We start from the raw sequence: 21,891 nt of genomic DNA on the forward strand, positions 1-21,891 counted from the left end.
GGGCTTCTATGACGTCTTGAAACAGCCCCGATCGTCTAGCCTTTCGTTCAGCTCTCCGCCTTTGCGCTCGTAGTTGTTCCACGCGAGGATTTGTTCCCACATGTCATGACGCGACCTTTACGGTTCGCGAACAGCATCGAAGAGAACTAGTCAGTGTTTCTGTTAGCTGATCTGCTGACATGTTGACCTGTTGACCATGTTGAGCTGCGCCAATTCTGTACAAGACGTTCGAAAGTCCTTCCAGTCAATTAACCTAACAAATTTGGTCCTGGGTTAGCCAGTATACCTGTCGCATGAAATGTAGATGGGCAAATGGTCACTTCCTTTGCCGTCGACATCAGTCGACCACGAGAGACTCCTAGAAACATCTTTGAGCAGATGGACACGTCCAGGACGTCAGTTGAGAAATCTCTACGCAGGAACGTTGGCGAACCATCATTGAGCAGGCACAGGTCCATTTCGTCGATGACGTCAGCCCATCTTATTCCCCTCCTGTCTGTACGCGCACTTCCCCACCGTGGATGGTGGGCATTGATGTCCCCCACTACCAGGAACGGCGGTGGTAGCCCAAGAAATATATCCCGTATGTTCTGCTGCGACAAGGTAATAGAGGGCGGGAGATACAAACTTACAGCCGTAAGTACAAGCAAGAGAACTACCTATGGAGGTAGCCTCTTTTACACAGACTCTATCTTACATACGAGATAACAACTCTCCAAAGGGAGATTGCTTTTTGTACGTGCCATACCATGCGAACAATCCTGAAACTTCGGAAGAGCCGCTACGGGGGGCAGTACAGTCCTAGTGGGCTTACTAGAACTTGATATGCCACTCACCTTGATCATGATCAAAGAGCAGAGTCGCTGTAAGCCAGCGGCGAGAGCACTCCACAGACCCGAATAATGACTGCTCACGGATGATATGCGCACGCAGCCCGGCTCTCACTGCCTGGAAAATAGCCATGCTTCCAACATGTGGGCCACCGAAGGCCAGCCGACACCGGTTAATCCAAATTTGGAAGTTGATTTCCGAGATCAGCAATGATAACTGCTTCTGCTGTGCGCGTATGACCGGCAACGGCTCCAGGTACCTTACAGTGGCCCAATCGACTGCTGGGAGCCCAAATATTTGCGCCACCCTACTCCACAGTAAAAGCGGAATATGGCATCGCAGAAAACAATGTTCTGAAGTCTCAGACATGCCACAAGACGGACAACTGTACGTGCGACATATCCGAAAACTGGGCAAATGTTCACGCAGTGGGAGGACACCATATGGGCCAGCTTCCACTGGAGTGATGGATGTATTGTCATCAAGCAGAAGAGCTGGGCACTGGAGTAAGCACACGTCGTCTTCCTTCGTCGTTCTGCAAAGTCGAACCGAGCTTACTTACAGGGTGTAGTACGATTTTCGCAACACCAAAACGCCTGTGAGACGCACCAATAGAAACAAAAAAACAATTTCATCTGAATCAGGATCAGGCAATCCCTTTGTGTCAGGGCGGACTCCAATGGGGTGCCTCTTGCTAATAAGGAACGATAACTCTGAACGTATGATCATGTTGCTTCCTATATCATACCACAGCACAGCACTGCACACCATAGTAAAGTTTCACCAGCCGTGCTAAGCAGTTGTCATGCAGTTTCCCTTCGCGGCCTATGTTGTTTGTGCAGCGTATGTTTCATGTATTCGTTCACAGCCAACGAAAAAAAAAAAAAAAACCCCTGGAACTCTGTCCAGTCGAACCTCACAATGTTCGAGGCAACGCCAACCTCTGCCTTACTAAATATCACACGTTGAGTGTCCTTCGTACCCACATGTGGCGATAAGTGAATTCGGAATTTGAGTCCCAACTGCCTCGCGGCAGTTGGAACGAAACAATTAATTTTGTCAACGGTTGTTGGTGTAGTAGATAGTGTGGGTGATGACAGCATTGTCATGTTTTTGTTTGTTTGTTTTCAGGAGATGAGGGAGCATACGGGCATCACCATGGCCGTCCCCAAGATGTACCGCTCACTCTGCAGAAGCGACTTAGCTTCATAAGTGGTGCGTATACCAGCTAGGTGATTACTACCTGCGCGTATATTTTGTGCAATTGTTATTTTGTTTACTTATCTGACACGTCTTGGAAGACTACAACCATTTCAGGCGCCGTATTATTGGCTTATAGTTTTGTATTGCTGACTGTAGGATGATGGGACAAGCGCTGGCGCATGGCTATAGCTTTACTGGCCTTGTAAGACAAGGAAACTTTACGCGAATGGGACCACGCACGTTCAGGATTTGTTACAGTTACAAGCTATAAGTGAGTTCATTACAGTTGGTGAATTGATTGTGTAGAAATGTCCGTGTCCTTGTAAGTGCAGGACCCTCTCCCGGTAAGCGAAGTGGAGCTTGCGAACAACTTCAGTTTGTTAGACTTCCCCCTTGTGCTCTGTTTTTCTTTTCTTTTTTCTTCTTCTTCTTTGTTAAAGTATAGCCGGCAATTTCGCTCCTTCAGTAATGCCGCCATTTTTCACTTCACTGTCCTCGCCCAAACGTCACGTGCCGCCTAGCAGTTTGTCGCTTTCACGGATGACAGGAGTTGCCAGGTCTGTCCACATCTACCTTTGGCCCTGCCTTTGGCATGGCAGCTACCCCGTTGTGTCGCCCGGCAACAGCAGCTTCCCACCGAATGTTCACATTCCGGGAGCGTCACACCTATACGGACGGAATCCAGGTTCCATCTGACTGAGATGCAGAACTGCATGCCATAAATCCCCTGATTGGCAGCTGGTTTTTGGTGGCATTTCTGGCTTATCTTAGTCATGAGATAAAACAGCAGCAGGGAATACGTCATAACTGTCGATATAGTTTGGGCAGTATGGCTATGGACTCAAGAGCCTAACGTCTTCTTGCTGAACGCTAGGTCTCCATTCAACATTACAACCCCCTCACAGCAGTACCTATTTAAGGTACAGATGGTACAGTGCTGGACAAAAGATTACGGAACACGCTCTGGTGCATTCCTTCCTCAGAGTAACACACTAGCAGCGAATGGTAACGTGCGGGCTTTCAAACAGGTGTCTGGGTCACCTAGGCATATGTCTGTAAGTCTGTATAGGCTCCGTGCACTAGTTAGGTGGCGCTTCGAAAAGTTTCTAGTGTCGCCCCCTGGTGCGGCGCATGTGAAAAGCTGGAGTGAGATAAGTGAGAGAACGTGCGGGACGAAGCCAACGAAGCGAAGACGGCGAAGACTCTCCTTGTAGGCTGTAGTTAGCCGTTTCTTTCGTTCCGTTCCTGCGTATTGTGTGCGACGGATACGTGCTACACGGTCTGCGATGGCGCAGTTACGTATACGGTGCGGTTTTAAGCCCATCTCAGGGGGCGAAGCGTATTTCAGAGGCAGTAACCAAGATAAAGGTAGACTTCTGTACGAGTCCGACCATGTGTCGAACGTGGAAGAGGTTGTCTCCGAGGGAAATACGACTGTTTCAGGGAAGTGTGTCGCACAAACGAGCAAGACAGTCTACAACGTCACCGTAAATGTATGTTTGCTTTATGGATCTTAGTTTCCTTGCTGTACTGTGATCTGTTGGTACTATTGCATAACGCGCGTGCCCGATACGGAAAACATACTTCTTGTTTCCATTTTTACGTTACTGTTTCACTTCTTCAGATAGATTCAGCTACACGGACTATCGCAAGTGCAAAATGCCCATGTAAAGCAGGAGTCATCGGGAAGTGCAAACACGCCGCTGCACTTGTGGCGTTCGTTAACTGCTGCACATTCCACTCAAGCACTTCAATGCCTCAGCAGTGGGGACGGCCTCCAACTTCGACGCTTGATAAAAAGCACAGATTAAGTGAATTGTATCCAGGTAAGTACGTTCGTGTTCGTATGAGCTATTTTAGTACAGCATATCTACCTACTGAAGCCCACCATGGTGCATGAGGTATTGATTGCTTTTCTGCAACATGGTCCAACATTTTAGGGGAGCAGAATGCTGCAACTTCATCACGTGCAGTAAGTGTTCCTGCACACACACCGCCGACATACATCTTGCAGCACTTCCCTGGAATAGAGAGCCCCTGGGTGGACGTGATAAGAAAAGAAAGTGTGACAGCTGTAGAAAAAGACTGTAGAGCAGTCCTAATGAGCACAGTGGACAAGGCTGTGTATAACGCAGAGCAGAGCATTTTGGTGGACATCCTTACAGCTGCGAATAGTAACAGAACAAATCATTACACAAACACGGAAGCTCAAAACAAGCTCAGTGACCCACAGCGGTCTTTCTATGTGTCTCATGTGACGCTTACTGAAACAGATATACTTGAATTGGCATTTGAGACAAGAGATCAGTCAATGAATCCAAGGTGTGTTCCACAAGGTTTTCCTGCATAGGTTTATTATACTTCTCTATTTTGAAATATACCTTAGATGTTATTAATACTCTAGACCCCATTATTAGGTGCTGTGCTATCTTGCTAAGAAATGTCTTAATTTTTTTACAGGTGGTACACAGCAAGGAAACTGAGAATCTCAAGTTCGACAGCGCACAGAGTTTGGACAAGGCGCTCCAATCATGACTCACTGGCAGTCTCTCTACTGGCATCAAAAAACTTAAGGACAGCTGCCATCACATACGGTTGGTTCATACTGGATGGCTACCAATATATATTTGCTAATTGCTCTTGTTGTCCCATTCAGGCATTAGAACTGAACGTGAGGCTCGTGAGGCGTTCTGTATAAAGCACCGCGTCCATGTTGTACAGGTATAGCACTTTTACAGTAGAATGCATTAGAACAATATCATCATACTTCCACCATTTCAGATTGGAACGGTTGTGCATCCAGCAGAAAACTGGCTCTCCTGTAGTCCCGACGGCATCCTTAAGATCGGAACAGCTCTTCATCTTCTGGAGATAAAGTGCCCCTTTTCTCGGAGAAATGACCAGATAGTTGATTACGAAAAAGAAATTTCATTTGTTAATTTTTTGGCATTCACACAAGATGGAGTACTATCTCTGAAAAAGTCACATGCGTACTACACACAGGTGCAGGTACAGATGTATGTACTAAACTGTAGAACCTGTTTCTTTTTTGTTTATTCAAAGCATCAGAATGTGACAGTGCTGTTAAACCGTGATGACAGTATGCTGTCAATGCTCATTCCTAAGTTGGGGGACTTCTACTTTACTACTTATCTCCCTGCCCTATGTGAAAGCAATGTTTGACCACGGTAATCTTTGTGTTGCCTTTGTCAGGCACTATTTATGTGAAATAAATATGCCAAAAGCCATGCAAATGTGTACTCAATTATACTTGTAGTTTTACTGGACTTGACATACAAACACTGACAAAACATTTTTATGACAAACTGCGTAATAAAGACAGTGTGATAAAGACAGCAATGCAAGTTGGGATTGTTTCACAGAATGTACTTCGCTGTATCTAACATATACAGATTGCTGACCACCAGCTGGCTCTTAATATGTGCAGCATTGTTTTACGGTTCACAGCTAGTTATTGTGTGGAAATATCGGTCTTTTGCTCGCTGCCAGAAGCACGGATTATTGAAGGCTGTAAATTGGCCAGGACACAGCACATCCTGAATATTGCAGACAGCTTTGGCACAAGTGATACTGGTACACGATGGTTAAGAATATTATAAATTTTGATACGTTGGATCATTCTCTCCACGTGAATTCGAACCTGTGCAATGTTGTAACAGTCTGTCATCTCAGCTTCTGTGAACTGCTTACCAGAGTAAAATGGAGGCATAATTAACAATGCATTTTTCTCACCCACAACCGTCCTTATTGATGGAAAACCTTTGTCAGCCAGGATTTGATCACCTGGACTAATGTGTTCTAAAAATCCAGAGTCGACAGTTACAGAGGAATCAGTTGTGCGCCCTCCATAACCTTCAGAAACAAAACAAATAGCTCCGTTTGGTGCAATTGCCACAAGAAACTTCACTGTATGACAGCCCTTGTAGTTCGAAAAAAATGCACGCTGTCTCTCTGGGGTATCTGGGGTTTCCATTCGGATTTCTGTGCAATCTATGATGAACTTGCACTTAGGATAGTGCTCAGAAAAACATTTTGGCATAGAGAGTCTTATGGCCTCCACTGACGGGACAAATATCCAATCTGCTGTAGCATTTGAAAGTACATCCAAAATCGAGTGGAAGATACGGGATGCTGTTGTCCTGTGAACACCAAAAAGGCTGCCTATTGATGAAAACGATATACCTAACTTGAGCTTCATCAAGAAAATTAAGAGTTTGTTAGGCAGTGTAACATCCACTTCACGAACTCTCAGGTGTGTTATGAGACTCAACAGTAGTGCAAAGACGTTGATGGTAACACCGCAGAGGTCTGTTACAATTTCTGGAGTCCCACAAATGCTGTCGTAGCCCTGAAACATAGAGCACCTCTCACTACTGCCAGTAGCAATGGACCTCGTAGTTGGAGCTTGGGGCGGGTCTCCTGAATTCTCTGTCACTGACGTGTTTGTGCCAACAGATGTCAAACAAGCATGAGTCACTTGAGCACTTGCGCCTTCTCTGGTCACGCTTGAAAGGAACACCAGAAGGCCCCCTGTTAGCTCGAGCTCTGAGTCCTCCGTTTGTGTCCCCTGGAAAATGCATCACAAGAATAGTCGCTAAAGTTGTAGGCTTTGCCAGACATGCTTTATCATTGGAAAAAGGACATACAGAGCTAATTGTAATCTCGATAGCTTTCTGAGTGTCAATAAATACTATTGTACTCTTCTGTACTGTTGTACTGCGTAATAATAAGTGTATACCATTGTTTTTGATGTGCTGGCATCTGCTGTGGTACTGTCGTCTTCATGTAGCTCAGACGTATCCTCAGTTTCTTCATTATGGACTGATGGCCCTGTATCCTCCAACGTATGAACACGCTGCCTTTTTGTTAGCCTGGGACAAAATACGAAAGTTGAACACTTTTACTCATGCCTTTAAAGGATTGTGGGGTGAATGAAACATTTCAAAATACCTTTCATAACGATGCAGATTTTGTGTGGGAGTTTCCCGTTTCCTGTAAGCCTGCGGAAACAGCGTAGGCACGTACGCAGGGTGATTTTGCACGTCGCTCCTCTCCCCACCGACGAAGTGGTCGCTGCACACACGGGCGTCTTTTGGAGGTACCCAAGGGCTCCCGTCTTCGCTATAAAGCCGAAACCGCGTTCAATTGTAAAGCAGCAATGAAAGGTAGCTACGAAACTATATAAACCATATATGGAACTTACTTCTGACGCCGAATAGCCTGAATCCATCGGAGCTTCCTTTCTTTCTCGTACGGACGTGAAGGCAGCCGATAAAAATGGAGGTCTGGACGCGTCCCCTTATTATTTGAGCAACCAACAATGCAGCAGTAAACACCGCGAGGCGTTCGTGAACTGCGTTAGGCGTTAGGATCAAAAGGTGAAGTTGAAAAGGATTCGGCTGTAGTTTAGTAACGCTCCCACAGCGCACGGATAGGCGTAGATTTAGCAGGAGTACGGTAAGGTCATTGTTGCCAGACGACACTTGTGAATACGGACGTCCAGTGCATGTTACCAAATAATATCGGCTTTATGTCATTGTTGCCAGACGACACACGTGAATACGGACCATACGGACATTAAAAGCAGGCTACGAAATGAATATCTGCTTTTGAAAGGCAGAACAGGGTTATTAGAAGAGTTAAAGCTCCTAGGGCCAACGGTGATGTAAAACAGAAAACTGCTTGCCAAGCAAGAACTTTACTATGAGACATAGGCGTATTTTGAGCGTAGATTTCTGGAATACAGCATTTAATATTGAAATGTGCACAAAAATACTGGAAATCGTTAGCAGAGGCACAAATGAATAAGAGGAAAAGTGATGTTTTACATGGGGAGTCTTAATGACAAAGGTCACATTCTGTACGTTATTCTACGTTGAATGTTCATGCATCACAAATGTCACGTCAAATTACACATACATATATATGTATATATATATATGAAATACGTTGGGACTACAATATCCGTTGTGACTAGGTCAGCTGAATACGTAGTCCATGTGCGGAGAGAGCCCATATATATACTTAGCATCCGTCATGACTGAGGTTAGGTTAGGTCTGGCGAATACGTATTCTATGTGTCGAGAGGGCCCATATATACTGTGCATCCGTCGTGACTGAGGTTAGGTTAGGTCTGGCGAATACGTATTCCATGTGTCGAGAGGGCCCATATATACTGTGCATCCGTCGTGACTGAGGTTAGGTTAGGTCTGGCGAATACGTATTCCATGTGTCGAGAGGGCCCATATATACTGTTCATCCGTCGTGACTGAGGTTAGGTTAGGTCTGGCGAATACGTATTCCATGTGTCGAGAGGGCCCATATATACTGTTCATCCGTCGTGACTGAGGTTAGGTTAGGTCTGGCGAATACGTATTCCATGTGTCGAGAGGGCCCATCTATACTGTGCATCCGTCGTGACTGAGGTTAGGTTAGGTCTTGCGAATACGTATTCCATGTGTCGAGAGGGCCCATATATACTGTGCATCCGTCGTGACTGAGGTTAGGTTAGGTCTGGCGAATACGTATTCCATGTGTCGAGAGGGCCCATATATACTGTTCATCCGTCGTGACTGAGGTTAGGTTAGGTCTGGCGAATACGTATTCCATGTGTCGAGAGGGCCCATATATACTGTTCATCCGTCGTGACTGAGGTTAGGTTAGGTCTGGCGAATACGTATTCCATGTGTCGAGAGGGCCCATCTATACTGTGCATCCGTCGTGACTGAGGTTAGGTTAGGTCTTGCGAATACGTATTCCATGTGTCGAGAGGGCCCATATATACTGTGCATCCGTCGTGACTGAGGTTAGGTTAGGTCTGGCGAATACGTATTCCATGTGTCGAGAGGGCCCATATATACTGTTCATCCGTCGTGACTGAGGTTAGGTTAGGTCTGGCGAATACGTATTCCATGTGTCGAGAGGGCCCATATATACTGTTCATCCGTCGTGACTGAGGTTAGGTTAGGTCTGGCGAATACGTATTCCATGTGTCGAGAGGGCCCATCTATACTGTGCATCCGTCGTGACTGAGGTTAGGTTAGGTCTTGCGAATACGTATTCCATGTGTCGAGAGGGCTCATATATACTGTGCATCTGTCGTGACTGAGGTTAGGTTAGGTCTGGCGAATACGTATTCTATGTGCCGAGAGGGCCCATATATACCGTGCATCCGTCGTGACTGAGGTTAGGTTAGGTCTGGCGAATACGTATTCCATGTGTCGAGAGGGCCCATATATACCGTGCGTCCGTTGTGACTGAGGTTAGGTTAGGTCTGGCGAATACGTATTCCATGTGTCGAGAGGGCCGATATATACTGTGCATCCGTTGTGACTGAGGTTAGGTTAGGCCTGTTGAATACGTATTCCATGTGTCGAGAGGGACCATGTAGATTGTGCTTCCGTCGTGACTGGGGTTAGGTTACGTCTGACAGACACGTATTCCATGTGTCGAGAGGGTCCATGTAGACTGTACTTCCTTCGTGACTGAGGTTAGGTTAGGACTTGCGAATACGTATTCCGTGTGTCGAGAGGGCCCATATATACTGTGCATCCGTCGTGACTGAGGTTAGGTTAGGTCTGGAGGACACGTATTCCATGTGTCGGGAGGGCCCATGTAGACTGCGCGTCCGTCGTGACTGAGGTTAGGTTAGATTAGATCAGTTGAATACATATTCCATGTGTCGAGACGGCCCATGTAGACTGTGCATCCGTCGTGACTGAGGTTAGGTTACATCAGGGGAATATGTATCTCATGTATCGAGAGGGCTCTATGTCATGATTCGGCACCAAACACTGCGAGTGTATCCAGTCGTTTGTGTGTCCTTCAGGATGTGGCCCAACTTGAACAAGTTCGTGTTTGTGGTTTTGGAATCACGCACTTGCGAAGTGTCGTGCTTGCGGTGTTCGGCAACATCGCGAGATTGGTGTTTCATCATGGTTTCTGCCTAATGTTATGCGTTATTTGTAATAAATTTACGTTTTAGTTACATGAAAAAGGTTGAAAAGTCAAAGAATTGAGTTTTATACTTTTGTGTTTCTGTCATATTTTGGTTCCATTGGGATGGTGGCGCTGAAGTAGTGGGATGGGGGTTGGAGATAGATCGCGGTAATTATCCGTTGTCGAAAGAGGTAATTTCGTATCAAAATGCACAAATTTTGCAAATCGGTAACAATTTTTGGCCTGTAAAATAGTAAAATTGCATGTAGAGACCGGACGCATATCGGTTTTCCGTGTTTTTCATGATTTTTGTCTTCGTAGAAGCCGCGGTATCGTTACTAAACTATATCCAAGGATTCTATCCAAACTAAGTCACCCGCAGAGAACTGCGATGGGTTTCGACCGTAGTCGTAACGTCTCTTCTGAGAGGATAGAGCTTTTCCTAGGTTTTCCCGTGCTTCTGCACGTATGTCTTGTAGCATTTCAATGCTCTGAAGTCGCGTCATGAATCATCGTCATGAATGTCGTCAACGATTACACCAACCTGAATCTCGTTTTCAATACGAGGTTCAAATCCAAAGAGAAGGAAATGTGGTGAAAATCTAGTAGAACCTTGTCTTGAAGTGTTTATGAAAGAAGTGGTGTTTGCAATGTATTGGTCCCATTTTGAAGGATTCTCAAAGCAATATTTTTTGAGAATATTCTTTATGGTGGCTACAGATCTTTCCACGAGACCATTTGCCTGATGGAAATAAGGACAAGAAGTTGTGTGTTCAATTCCTGTTGTGGTTAGGAATTTTTCCATGTTCTGACTCATGAAACCTGAACCTTGGTCAGAAACAATTGTCATAGGAATACCAAAAGTCCAAACACAGCCATCCAAAATCGCGACGATAGAAGACCTCTACGTAGAAAACTACTTAGCTCCGTCTCTATCGTGCTATCGGGCGACCCGCTCAACCTTACTCCAGAGACGCCGCTTTTTACCGCATGGGGCGCTGTCGTCTGTTCGCAAGCTTTAGCGCACGGAGCCTATACTGTACTGGGCGTGTTCCGCAAACTGTTGTCCAGCACTGCACCTGGCAACATGAAATCAAGATTTCGTCGTGCACAAATCTTTCATCGTGCTTTTCTTTTTCTTTTTGCGAATACACTTCTTTTATACATGCTGAACTGTGTAAAAAAGTTATATGTGTGATTCTCGTTTCACTTGGATATAAAATAAATACAAACACAAAATGTATTCTATACAGTAATCCTTGCGGACGTTAAACATAACGAAAAAATAAATGCTAGCAAATAATGCCGGTCTTGACAGAATCCCATACAAGAATCGCTGACTTTTAGTTAGTATTCCCAGCACGACATTGCAAAGCAAACACTTTTGAAACTCCTTGTTAGCGGCGCGAAGCAACTGTGGCTATGAGCGACCTACACTGGACAGATGAAGAGAGAACAGCAGGAAGGAGTGGGGGACATGGGGCAGTGGAGGATCCAAGGAGGGGGGGGGGGGGGAGGTTGGGCGATCGCCCCCCAAAACGTCAGTTTATAGATTGGATTTCCCTCTCTCCCCTCCCCCACTACGCGCTCCGGCAAAAAGAAACGCCCCCTCCCCTAAACCAAGGGTCTGGATCCTCTCCTGACATATGGGGTTAGTATGCGTCCTGGGCAGACTTCAGGGAAACTGTGTTGACGTTCGCCTGGAAAGTCTGCCGGGAAACCCGGGTATCAAAACAAATAGCGTTAAACAATGGCAATACAAGCGCTTATGAAGCCAGTATGACAAAGTGCGCGGAAATTGAAGAGGAAAATACAATTATTTTATAAGCGACTATGGATCTTACATTCCGTAACGGCGAGAAAGATTCTAAGAATTTGGAATGCGAGAATTGGTACGGTGCGCCAATTCCTAGCCAGTTCCTATCTCCGACTTTGCAATCACGATTGTTACGGCGGTTACTGTCACACCGGCTTGGCATTCCTACTTCTTCGCATTCCGAACTCACATAACAATTTTCCTGGTTGTTCGCAGCTGGGGACGAAATGTGAGAGGGTGGTTTATCTCCCACGCAATACCGTGTGACGGGAGAGAACGACTTTTACTGGGTGACTGTGTCGCGAGGATAGGCAGGTAGACACTGGACTGCATGTCCACATTAGTGTTAAGTATTATATGGGGGAAAAAAAGGAAAACACATGGAGGGCATTAATGTTAAAACAGAACTTGACCACATAAGCACGCTTCTAGCGAACCATCACTCCGAATGATACCATTCTGTGTCCTGATTTGTTGAAAGTGGGTGTAAGGCCCGGGGCATGTGTCTCAGATAGGCGCCTCCCCGTCTTGAACAAATGAGGACGCAGAATATCGGAATGGTGGTTGCCAAGGAGCGTGCTATGTGGTGAAGTTCTGTTTTAACAGTGTAGGAGAAAGCACCTTCTGTCTAATTGCCTCATCGGTGGTGGTGGTGCTTCCGAGAGAGCTCGCCGTTGTCGGCCTCACAGAGGTGGGCAACGTCACTCACGACTAACGCTCTGGGGGAATGTGCGTCCTGGGCCGACTTCTAAGGAAACTGTGCCGACATATGTCTGAAAGTGTCCGAAGAAAACGCAGGAAAAACCCCAGACAGCACAGCCAGCACCGGAATTCGAACCCGAGTACATCCCAGTCTCGACGTCACCGCGTAGCACGCTCCAGCCAACCACCATCACGAATGATATCATCCTCGCCCCTGATTTGTTGAAAACGGGAGGCGTAAAAAACCGCACAAAAGGAAAGGAAAAGCCGTACAGCTGTGCAGAAGGACGCACATACCCAGCGCTTTTTCGACCGCGAAAAAACTTTCAACGGCACTAAAACCTTGCGAAAGGCTTAGCTCAAGCGGACGCACTTTCCATCGTGTTCCAGCGTCGGTGCCGGTGACCTTGACACGGGCGGGGGGTATCGCTCGCCTGATATCTTCACGGAGCGATGGCACTTCTGCTCGCTTCGAGAAGCGATCGAAGAAGCTCAACACACTGAATGGCGACCGTTGCAGATATCATTCTCTCTCCTGATTTGTGGAAAGAGGGGGGAAGCATGCCTCTGTCCGTCCGTCCGTCCGTCCGTGCGTGCGTGCGCGAGACAACAGAACAGTGTCACAAAGAGGCGTACACCCCTAGTTTTCAACGAATCACGGGGAGAGAACGATATGCCGTTCGTGATGAGGTTGGCTACAGGAGCGTGTCATGCGGTGAAGTTCTGTTTGCTGAGTGATACAATATTGTTGCTTCTGCTTTGAGGAAAGATAGGTGCGCACTCCTTTTTGTGATAATTAATATAACTGTACTGTGTGGACTTTCCAGAAGACAAAAGGGGAACTTCCACAGTTGAGTTGGTCAAGAAGGAGGGCTCGACACTTGGTCTTATTTTATCAGGTTTGTGTGGCATGTCTTCTACCTGCTCAGCACTATCTTTGCAAAAGGAGCACGAAATGATTAATCAGCAGGGACGGCATGAAGGCAAACTAATTCCACGGTACGACAGAATCTCCCTTCGTCATGATGCTCTGAGCATGATGCACTACTGGTAGCAGGGCTTTTTGTCTGAAACTGCTCTAAAAAACATAACTTCACAACACGCTGTGCACCAATAGTTACCACGAATGATAGGGTTATCCAGTGGTTTATCCAGAATCCCTAGCACTGAGGGGTGTTGGAAAAAATTGGAGGGAGGGGTCATTATTATAGTTACGTCATTACAGCATACCGACATGTGTCTAAAGCCAGGTGAAAAGTCAGGGGGTATCACTGAACATTTGGGGGTGTTAGGGGGGTGTAGGGGGTCTGGATAAATCACTGTGGTTATCGCTGATTTGAAGAGAGAGAGATATGCCTCTTTGCGTGGACTTATAACTTGGACATATAATTGCCACACAAGCCGTACGCCTCCTCTCTTTCCGAAGCAAAATTAATAACCCTCTCATTCGTTTAAATAGCTGGCGCACAGCATGCTATGCAGTGAAGTTCTGTTTCTAGAGTGTAGCCGTACATCCATGAATGTAACAGAAGCGCATCAAATTCATTTGTCGCATTTATCTCATGAAAATCGGATACAGCAATTCACTTCAGAAGTGCATCAATCCATTTCGCTAAATATAGATGAGACCTAGACGGCAAATGCGCATTCATACGGTGCACGGGGGCATAAGCTGCATAGAGGGAATAATTATGGGAAGTGTGTTTCACTTTGAAAAGTGGTACTGTGCGGTGCCACCTCACGCCATAATTACACAGACTTGTTATACAGTCGTGCCTCGTGATTATGGACCCCATTAATATGAACAACTCGAATTATGGACGATTTTTGTGAGGACCAAACTTTTTCAATGCATTTTTGTCTCATTAATATGGAAACTCGCTTTTCGGACAATGGACAGTCCGGCACGGTACAAACTATATGTAGTCCATGTATTTTTATCTCATTATTATGTACGGTATCGATGTGGAGGGCAAGCCTCTCCCCACATTCTACAGGATAATTTTTAAAAGTAGGACGTTCCGTTGCGTATAAGGAGCTATGCCCTCTCCTTCGCAACCTTGTCCACAAGAACTATAAGAGAAGAAAAGGGAGTTATTTCGGACATGAAGAGCCTGGAAAATCCTGTATGACGTCATGACTGTTGCGAACACGTCCACAGGCGATTGATCCTGGTGCAAAGAGCTGTGCTTTTAGTTAAACATAGTGCAGTCGCTCGGCAGCTTATGAGAACAAAGGCGGTACAGTTGTCAAGGCAAGTCGTCAGGCACTGGCGTTGACGACTTCAGCAACGCCACATGAACGGTCACGTCTGCTATGGCACAAGCGGGACTAGAGACTGCTCGCAAATTATTTGAGGACAATGAGCAGCAGGCTCTACGTGTTGCCGATGTTTTGCTAATGCGCAACGAAGTATACCTTCAAGCAGGCACTAATCCGGAAATTCTTTTCAATAAGCCTTCAGCATTGTTTTTATTATTTCCATGGTATTCAATAATATGGACGATTAGCTTTATGGATAATTTTGGTCGAGGACGAAAGTGTTCATATTAACGAGGGACGACTGTATGTCTGTTATACACAGTAGCACAAACGTATGTAGATGGTGACACATAGCTTTCTTTCAAGTGTTCAGGATTCAATGCACTAGCTTCTGTCGTACTCATGTTGATGCGCTATGTCAGCGTCTTGTGTAACATATGTGCAGAGGTGGGGAGTAATGCATTACCGGTAATGCATTACTTTTCAGTAATGAGTAATGGTAATGAATTACATTTTACCATCAAGTAATGAGTAATGGTAATGCATTACATTTTGACTGAATAATGCAGGGTGGCATTACTCATTACTTTTGTCGAATGTTCATTGCGCCACGTCAAGACTGAGAACATCCAGGTTTTTTTCAACCCGCCTTTAACAATGAGCTCAGGGCAGCAAAGATAAGGAAGGGTCCAGCATGGGGTATTCTACAAGAGTTCAACAGTCGGCGGTGTGTGTCACAAGTGTCCACATGATGATATCACCGATTTTCTCCTGTACGCATTTTGAGTAAAGGATAATCAACGAAACAGAAACATAGCCTCTATGAGGGTAATAAGTGACAAGTCCACTAGTGATTCACTGTTTTGGTATGGTATCGTGTTAGTTTCTTTTTCTCTCGAGCCAGAGGCCATTTTTCTGCCAGGACAGAATTACCATGGCTGTGCGTAACGAAAAGGCATCATGGAGCCGGCGCATGAAGACATGTCCCATTCGTAGGTCGACCTTAATGCGTATATATCGAGTCAGTTAAGTTGCGATGAGAGACATTTTACGGTTCGGTGCAAGCTATATAAGGATCGCAGCCTAGAATCACTAGATGGATTCCTGAAAACCAAGAGACTGTTCGAGCAGTACAACACGAAAATTCCGTCATCCGCTTTTGCTGATCGAGGGTTCAGTACGGCAAAAGAGCCGAAGCGGGCAAGGCTAGCGGATGACAACTTTGAGCATCAACTCCTACTATGCCGCAATAAATCTTAACTATAGTTTTTGCATATCAGCCTCGCTTCTACGGGGATTTAGTGGCACCGATTTGGGGGATATTAGGGTAGCTATTGCCTATAACAAAAAAAGCAAGGAAGAAAACTTATGCATAGCATATTTGAGCCTTATGCCCTAAAACGTAAATGTAATGTGAGAGTAATGCCATTACTTCGTTAATGTAATGGCATTACTAATGCATTACAAACAACAAAAAAGTAATGAGTAGTGTAATACATTAGTTTCTTATACAAGTAATGGTAATGCATTACAAAACAAAAGTAATTTCCCCACCTCTGCATATGTGATATGCGGATCCAAGGGAAGGGTCTTGCTTCAATTGATCTTAGCCTATGTAGCATGCTATCCAAGGGTAGACCCCCCTCCCCTCAGAAATATCCTAGATCCGCCCCTGCCCATGAACAAGATGAATTGCAGTTTCCGACCTTCTGCCCTGTGCACTTTCAGGTGGTATTGACAAAGGTGCTCACCCAAAGATTGCGAGTTTGCGACCAGGAAGCATAGTCCATAGGTATTTTCTGAGCCGCAATTTAAGCACCGCCAGAAAATTCGTTTCAACTGGAGTTTTTCCTTCTCAGATGCGATGCCCTGGCCGTGGGAGACCGCATCGTTGCTGTCAACGGAATACGCACCAGTAAGCTGAAGCATGATGAGATCGTCAACCTGCTGAAGAACGCTGGTCAAAGAGTGGTCTTGGACATAGAATACGAGATACCCGTCACTGGTATGCAGGAGTGCTTCAAATGTTTCTTTCTCTCTATATATATATCCTTCTTCGTCGCAAGTGATTTTGTGCGCAGGAGGTGCAAAAATTTCTCCTTGCGGAATGAAAGATCCCGTTACCTTGACACCAACACAAAATGATGACAATGCGGAGCGGGCTCTCTCATTGACCTCCTCAGATGATTTGTTTTATCACCACCAGAGGTCTTTTGACGAGACCAATCCGAGGCCTCTCCGCAATGTCGCGATTCTTGAGAAGGAGAGGGAAAGTAGTTTCTTTGGCCTCACGCTAGGACGGTGCCGGTAGAACTGAATGGCAGACACAGTGGCGCGCGGCAGCAGAAGCACATCTTCATCATTGTCCACGGGCCACCACACGCTCATATATCACAAATGACCCAACGGATGAGTCCTGTCACACTTATGTTGGTATCAAGGTAACAACATATTTCGTTCAGCGAGGAGGAATCTCCATGGCTGTACCGGTGACCACTTTGTCAAGTGTATCCCACGTCTCCTCACGTCGTGGTATGTTGTTGCCTTGTAGCTGCAGAGTCGTCCATATGTGTCTGTCCAAAAGTAATCCAAGTGAAGTTAGAGAAAGAAAATGGAAGTTTTGGGTTTTTAATTCGTGGTGGTGCCTGCACAGAGAAGCTCAAGAGTCACCCCTTGACAATAACCCACGTTAGACCAGGAGGTCCTGCCGACAGGTAATGGTCATCAATTTCAGTCAACATTCAGCGGAACTTATACATGTGCCTTCAACATCACACACACGTCGATGGCTACCATGGAACTATTTTTTTCCATAGGGATGGCACAATCAAGTCGGGGGACCGACTGTTAGCTGTCGACAACATCAATCTTCATAATGCATCGCTCAATGAAGCCATGCTTGTACTGAAACAGGTTGAAAGGACTGCACTACTCACCATTGAATATGATGTTTCTGTTATGGGTACGTATTTGTTTTAGAGATATTACGATATAACAGTGTCATGTTATTGTCATTGTATTCTTGACTGATTAGCTCCATCACGAAAAAACTGAGCCAATGTACCTTAACGTTTCAGCCCACTAATTTACTCATTAATTTACCGATTCCGACTATTTGCGATAAAAAGAAGGTAAAACTTCAAATTGTAAACATGCACAGATGCTGTCAGGAATGCTTCAGGCCCACTGCTCGTAGAGATTGACAAAACTCCCGGTGCGCAGCTGGGAACAACGTTGACGCAGCTGCAACAGGGGGATGGCACCATAGTTTTTGACAGCATCAAGCAGGCCAGTATAGCGGAGAGGTGAGTATCGAATGGGGGGGGGGGGGGGGGGGGGCGGCAACATGTACTTACTCAAGAACAGCTACAAGAGCATGTACATACTCAAGAACAGCTACAAGAGCATGTACATACTCAAGAACAGCTACAAGAGCATTTACATACTCAAGAACAAGTGTACAACGAAAAGGGGAACTGCAGGGAAATAACACGAACAAATTTTGTACAAAGAAAAGGGAAAAAAAATAGAAAATGTTTATGGCACAGTGAAGTGACAATGTAATGCAATGCGGAAGTGATGGGGGTCGATGGATGGCATTGACAGTGTCCCGAGGTAAGTTGTTCCAGTCTGCGATAGTATTTGGAAAGAATGATTTTTACTGAAACAAGTGGTGCGAGACCGAATACGGGAAACCTTGTAAGAATGATCGAGTCGAGCTGAAATGTGAGTAGGGGGTAATATGTAATGGGGGCGTAATGAGTTTGAGCGATAAATGTGGTTGAAGAGACAGAGACAAGAAATCCGGCGACGATGAGAGAGGTCAGCTAGCTGACGACGTTGCTTTATCTGGGATACACTAGAGAAAGGAGAATAATCAGATGTAATGAATCGGGCAGCCCGGTTTTGAATTTTTTCGATTTCAGTAATTAAATGTTTATTATGCGGATCCCAGATAGCGGACACGTACTCCAGCTGAGGCCACACTATGGTGTAGGCGAGGAGTTTTACATTAGATGGGGATGACTTAAGGTTTCTAAGCAAGTAACCTAGAGCCCGATTGGCTTTTCGAGACACTGCCTGGATATGCTCTACCCACGAGAGATATTGCATGTTCTTCTTGAGTACTACTATATGTAAGTGTACTCCCAATTATTTTACCCCCTATTTTTCGTTTTTCTTTGCTGCAGATTTCATGAGAAATATAATTAGTTGTGACCGAAGAAGAATGAGCGTAGTCCACCCGTAAGGTGCACGAGGTTTTTAATCAGCACTACACTATAGATCCCCCCCCCCCCCCTCTAGACTCTAAGATCCCTATCCTAAAGAGAGAGAGAGCAGAAAAGATTTTGACATTTTGAAACAAAAAATAGCTACTTCTTTGGGGCGACGGGAAAACTGTTTGTTTCCTTTGGGGACGAGAGTATTGTCACCCACTTTGGCATTTCGATCTTCAGTCCTATTGCTGACAGGACATACACTTGGCCACATGGTTTCCACAAACTGCGTAATATGCAGAGACAAGCTGTTGTAGTGTATTCAATTGATAAAAACAGCCAAAAATATCAGAAATTTTCAATGCAGCTACACCTGGCAGGCTGTGACATTGAGGGAAGATGCGCTCTCATTTGCCGCTAAACATTTGTTTTCTACGGAGACGGCGTGACACTGACCAAATCATTCAACCCTTGACAGAAAAAGAGATGACCTCGTGGTGGAAAGATCATAAGCTACAGCGAGCAAATGCCTGCTTTATCGCTAGGACAATGAGTAAACGACCCATGTGTTTCGGAACAGAACGATAGTCCAGTGCACCGTGGATGTTGGGTTACAACTTTTTCTTCGCATAATTAACGCACCCCCTGTGGGGCGCCACACTATAGGCCACAATGTGCATTAATTATGCCGATAAATACAGTACGTAATGAAATTACCTGTGTGAAAGCAAGTGCATGTGACCAGACGAACCAAATTATAAAGACTGGCTGAGCCTTTCGGCATTGTGCCAAATGCATTCGGACGCGGTACCTTCATAGGGCCATCACGTGGTCATATCTCGGGTATCATAGGGCGTCATGTGATTGATGCAACGCCACAGATGGGCCTACACAGCAGTTAACCCTACAAAGCCACCGGTTTAATACATTTCAGCACAAGTTCAGTTTTCACTCCCCTTGTCCCAGAATCGTGCAATGTCCCTGCTTGGGACGTCACTGCCTTTTCCTTCGTTTCTTTCAGGAAATGACGGGAAAAGAAAACACACAAATAAACAAGCACAAATGTGAACTCATCTCAGTTTTTAAAATATTTCAGGTGTGGCGCACTTCACGTTGGTGACCAACTGCTGGCCATCGATGGCACAAGAGTGGACAACATGACACCTGCAGAGGCCATGCAATTGCTCAAGATGTCGACAGGCAACATGATCAGATTGGAGGTCCTACCAATCAGTCAGATTGCAATGCGGAAGTACCATGATGCTCGTGCAGCAAAAAGTGAGACATCATGTCTGTCATGTGCTTGTTACGAATGCGTCAAAAAACATGTGTCAAACACAATGGCAATTTCATTCTAATTCATTCCATTCAATCAATTTCATCATTGATTCAATGGATGGCAGTGTCATTCTAACTCCTGTTATGGTCTGGCTACCTCCAGCATACCCCGCATTTCATTTTGTGAGCACATGTGCAACGTTGCTTTAGAAGTGTATCAAAAGGATTACAGTTCTCCTCAATTAAAGTTTATCCCGTTAGTTCAGAAAAAGACATGCGACAGAATTTGCACGATTCCTGCATTGAGTTGTTCAGGTGAGAAAGTGGCTCACAACCTAACCTCATTTCAGGTCGAGCGTCGCATCGGGCTCAGTGCTATACTAATTCAGAATACAACACCCTGTCATCATTGGGTGGACGCTCTTCCGGTTACCCTCCACTTCCTCCTCAGCAGACTCCATCAACACCTTCGTCTCGCAGGAGCAGACGGTCCAAGAACCATCATCCTGACTATTTGCCAAGCTCTTCGAATAGTACTGTGCCCTTTTTTGCTGTTGGTTACAATGAGATTCACAATTTGCCCATACCAAGCATGAATCAACCATCACTGTTCTTTTCTCCTTTTTATCACCGTTAGTGCATATATAATTTTAAAATTAAAAATTAATTCAAATATACTTTTCAAAGTTGTAATAAAACTGGATAGAAACTCTGTTAAAGGAGCGAGGACACTTATCATAGCTCGAAACACTGCTTCATTATCATTCACGAAAGAAAAATGTTTTTGTTGAACAGTTTTGTCGTTTAAATTTAATTTACAAAAACACCCTGAAAAACCAGCAATGAGCAGCAGTGCATGACTTTGGAGGCCCAGCCTGATCTCCTGGTGTGACACAATCAGACCAATGTGACGTATACCATCAGCATAGCAAGCAGTCACGAGGCCTCATTTCCCACTCAAAATTTATATCTGCTACTGCCAGAGATCGAAACTTGTGACTCCCGCTCAGCTCTCTCTTTGCTCACTCATGCTCAGCTCATTTGGCCCAATGAGAGTGCACGTTATTTGCTGCACAATCAGTAGCAACGAAAAACTAGCAAAAAATATGGAGGGGTCTCTCGTTGCTCCTACCTTTTAGATATACAGACTGTTTCACTGTTAACTATCAAAAACCTTCTTTTTATGCTTGAGTGGCCTAACCTGCCAGCACCATGATTACTATATTCAAAGATAAACTAATTTGTGGCTAAGTGGCTAGGATTGCTGCCTACTACGTCTGAGTCAACATTGTGACGTAACGACACCACCACAGACACTCCTAGTCAAGTGTACCACTAGTTACTAGGTGCAATAGCATATATAATACAGTCAACCCTCAATTTATGAACACCCTCGGTTCCCCGAAAAATCGTTCATAAATCGAGGGATTCATAAATAGAAAATTCCGTTAAGTGAGTACTATTGAGCAAATGGAACAGTATTTCCGAGTTGGGATTGTGTTTATAATGCAATATATTGTGTAATTTTGCTTTCGACCATGCCTTCTGCTGTGTCAATCTCACAAAGAACAGATGTTAGCGCATTCACACTCTGTTTATCATGCAATACTAAATAGTATAATT

General features: G+C 45.2%; 3 protein-coding genes across 6 annotated transcripts in view; 2 read left to right on the plus strand and 1 right to left on the minus strand.

The window, feature by feature from the left end:
* LOC135396402 (glutamate receptor-interacting protein 1-like) overlaps positions 1 to 21,891 on the plus strand; it is a 161,205-nt gene that overhangs the window by 127,623 nt on the left and 11,691 nt on the right. For all 3 annotated transcript variants that reach the window (XM_064627355.1, XM_064627353.1, XM_064627354.1), the window contains exons 2-10: positions 1,963 to 2,046; positions 13,339 to 13,410; positions 16,502 to 16,565; positions 16,633 to 16,778; positions 17,325 to 17,487; positions 17,590 to 17,735; positions 17,934 to 18,078; positions 20,087 to 20,268; positions 20,619 to 20,801. In XM_064627355.1, coding sequence (XP_064483425.1) covers positions 1,963 to 2,046; positions 13,339 to 13,410; positions 16,502 to 16,565; positions 16,633 to 16,778; positions 17,325 to 17,487; positions 17,590 to 17,735; positions 17,934 to 18,078; positions 20,087 to 20,268; positions 20,619 to 20,801 — 1,185 coding nt within the window. The remainder of the gene's footprint in view (positions 1 to 1,962; positions 2,047 to 13,338; positions 13,411 to 16,501; positions 16,566 to 16,632; positions 16,779 to 17,324; positions 17,488 to 17,589; positions 17,736 to 17,933; positions 18,079 to 20,086; positions 20,269 to 20,618; positions 20,802 to 21,891) is intronic.
* On the plus strand, positions 2,941 to 4,682 carry LOC135396401 (uncharacterized). Its single transcript, XM_064627352.1, has 3 exons — positions 2,941 to 3,527; positions 3,659 to 3,860; positions 4,495 to 4,682. Exons 1-3 carry the CDS (start codon positions 3,321 to 3,323, stop codon positions 4,515 to 4,517), a joined length of 432 nt encoding a protein of 143 aa, XP_064483422.1. The 5' UTR covers positions 2,941 to 3,320; the 3' UTR covers positions 4,518 to 4,682.
* Positions 5,053 to 7,529, minus strand: LOC135396400 (uncharacterized). 2 transcript variants are annotated; one of them, XM_064627349.1, is made up of 4 exons: positions 7,259 to 7,529; positions 7,006 to 7,176; positions 6,794 to 6,926; positions 5,053 to 6,622 (listed from the first exon to the last, which is right to left on the minus strand). In XM_064627349.1, the coding sequence occupies exons 3-4, from the start codon at positions 6,794 to 6,796 to the stop codon at positions 5,507 to 5,509; spliced, it is 1,119 nt and encodes a 372-aa protein (XP_064483419.1). In that variant the 5' UTR covers positions 6,797 to 6,926; positions 7,006 to 7,176; positions 7,259 to 7,529; the 3' UTR covers positions 5,053 to 5,506. The 2 variants fall into 2 exon arrangements, with proteins under 2 accessions (XP_064483419.1, XP_064483420.1); XM_064627350.1 differs by having other exon boundaries at positions 6,794 to 7,529.

The sequence above is a fragment of the Ornithodoros turicata genome, chromosome 6, assembly GCF_037126465.1.
Source record: "Ornithodoros turicata isolate Travis chromosome 6, ASM3712646v1, whole genome shotgun sequence".
NCBI classification, from domain to species: domain Eukaryota; kingdom Metazoa; phylum Arthropoda; class Arachnida; order Ixodida; family Argasidae; genus Ornithodoros; species Ornithodoros turicata.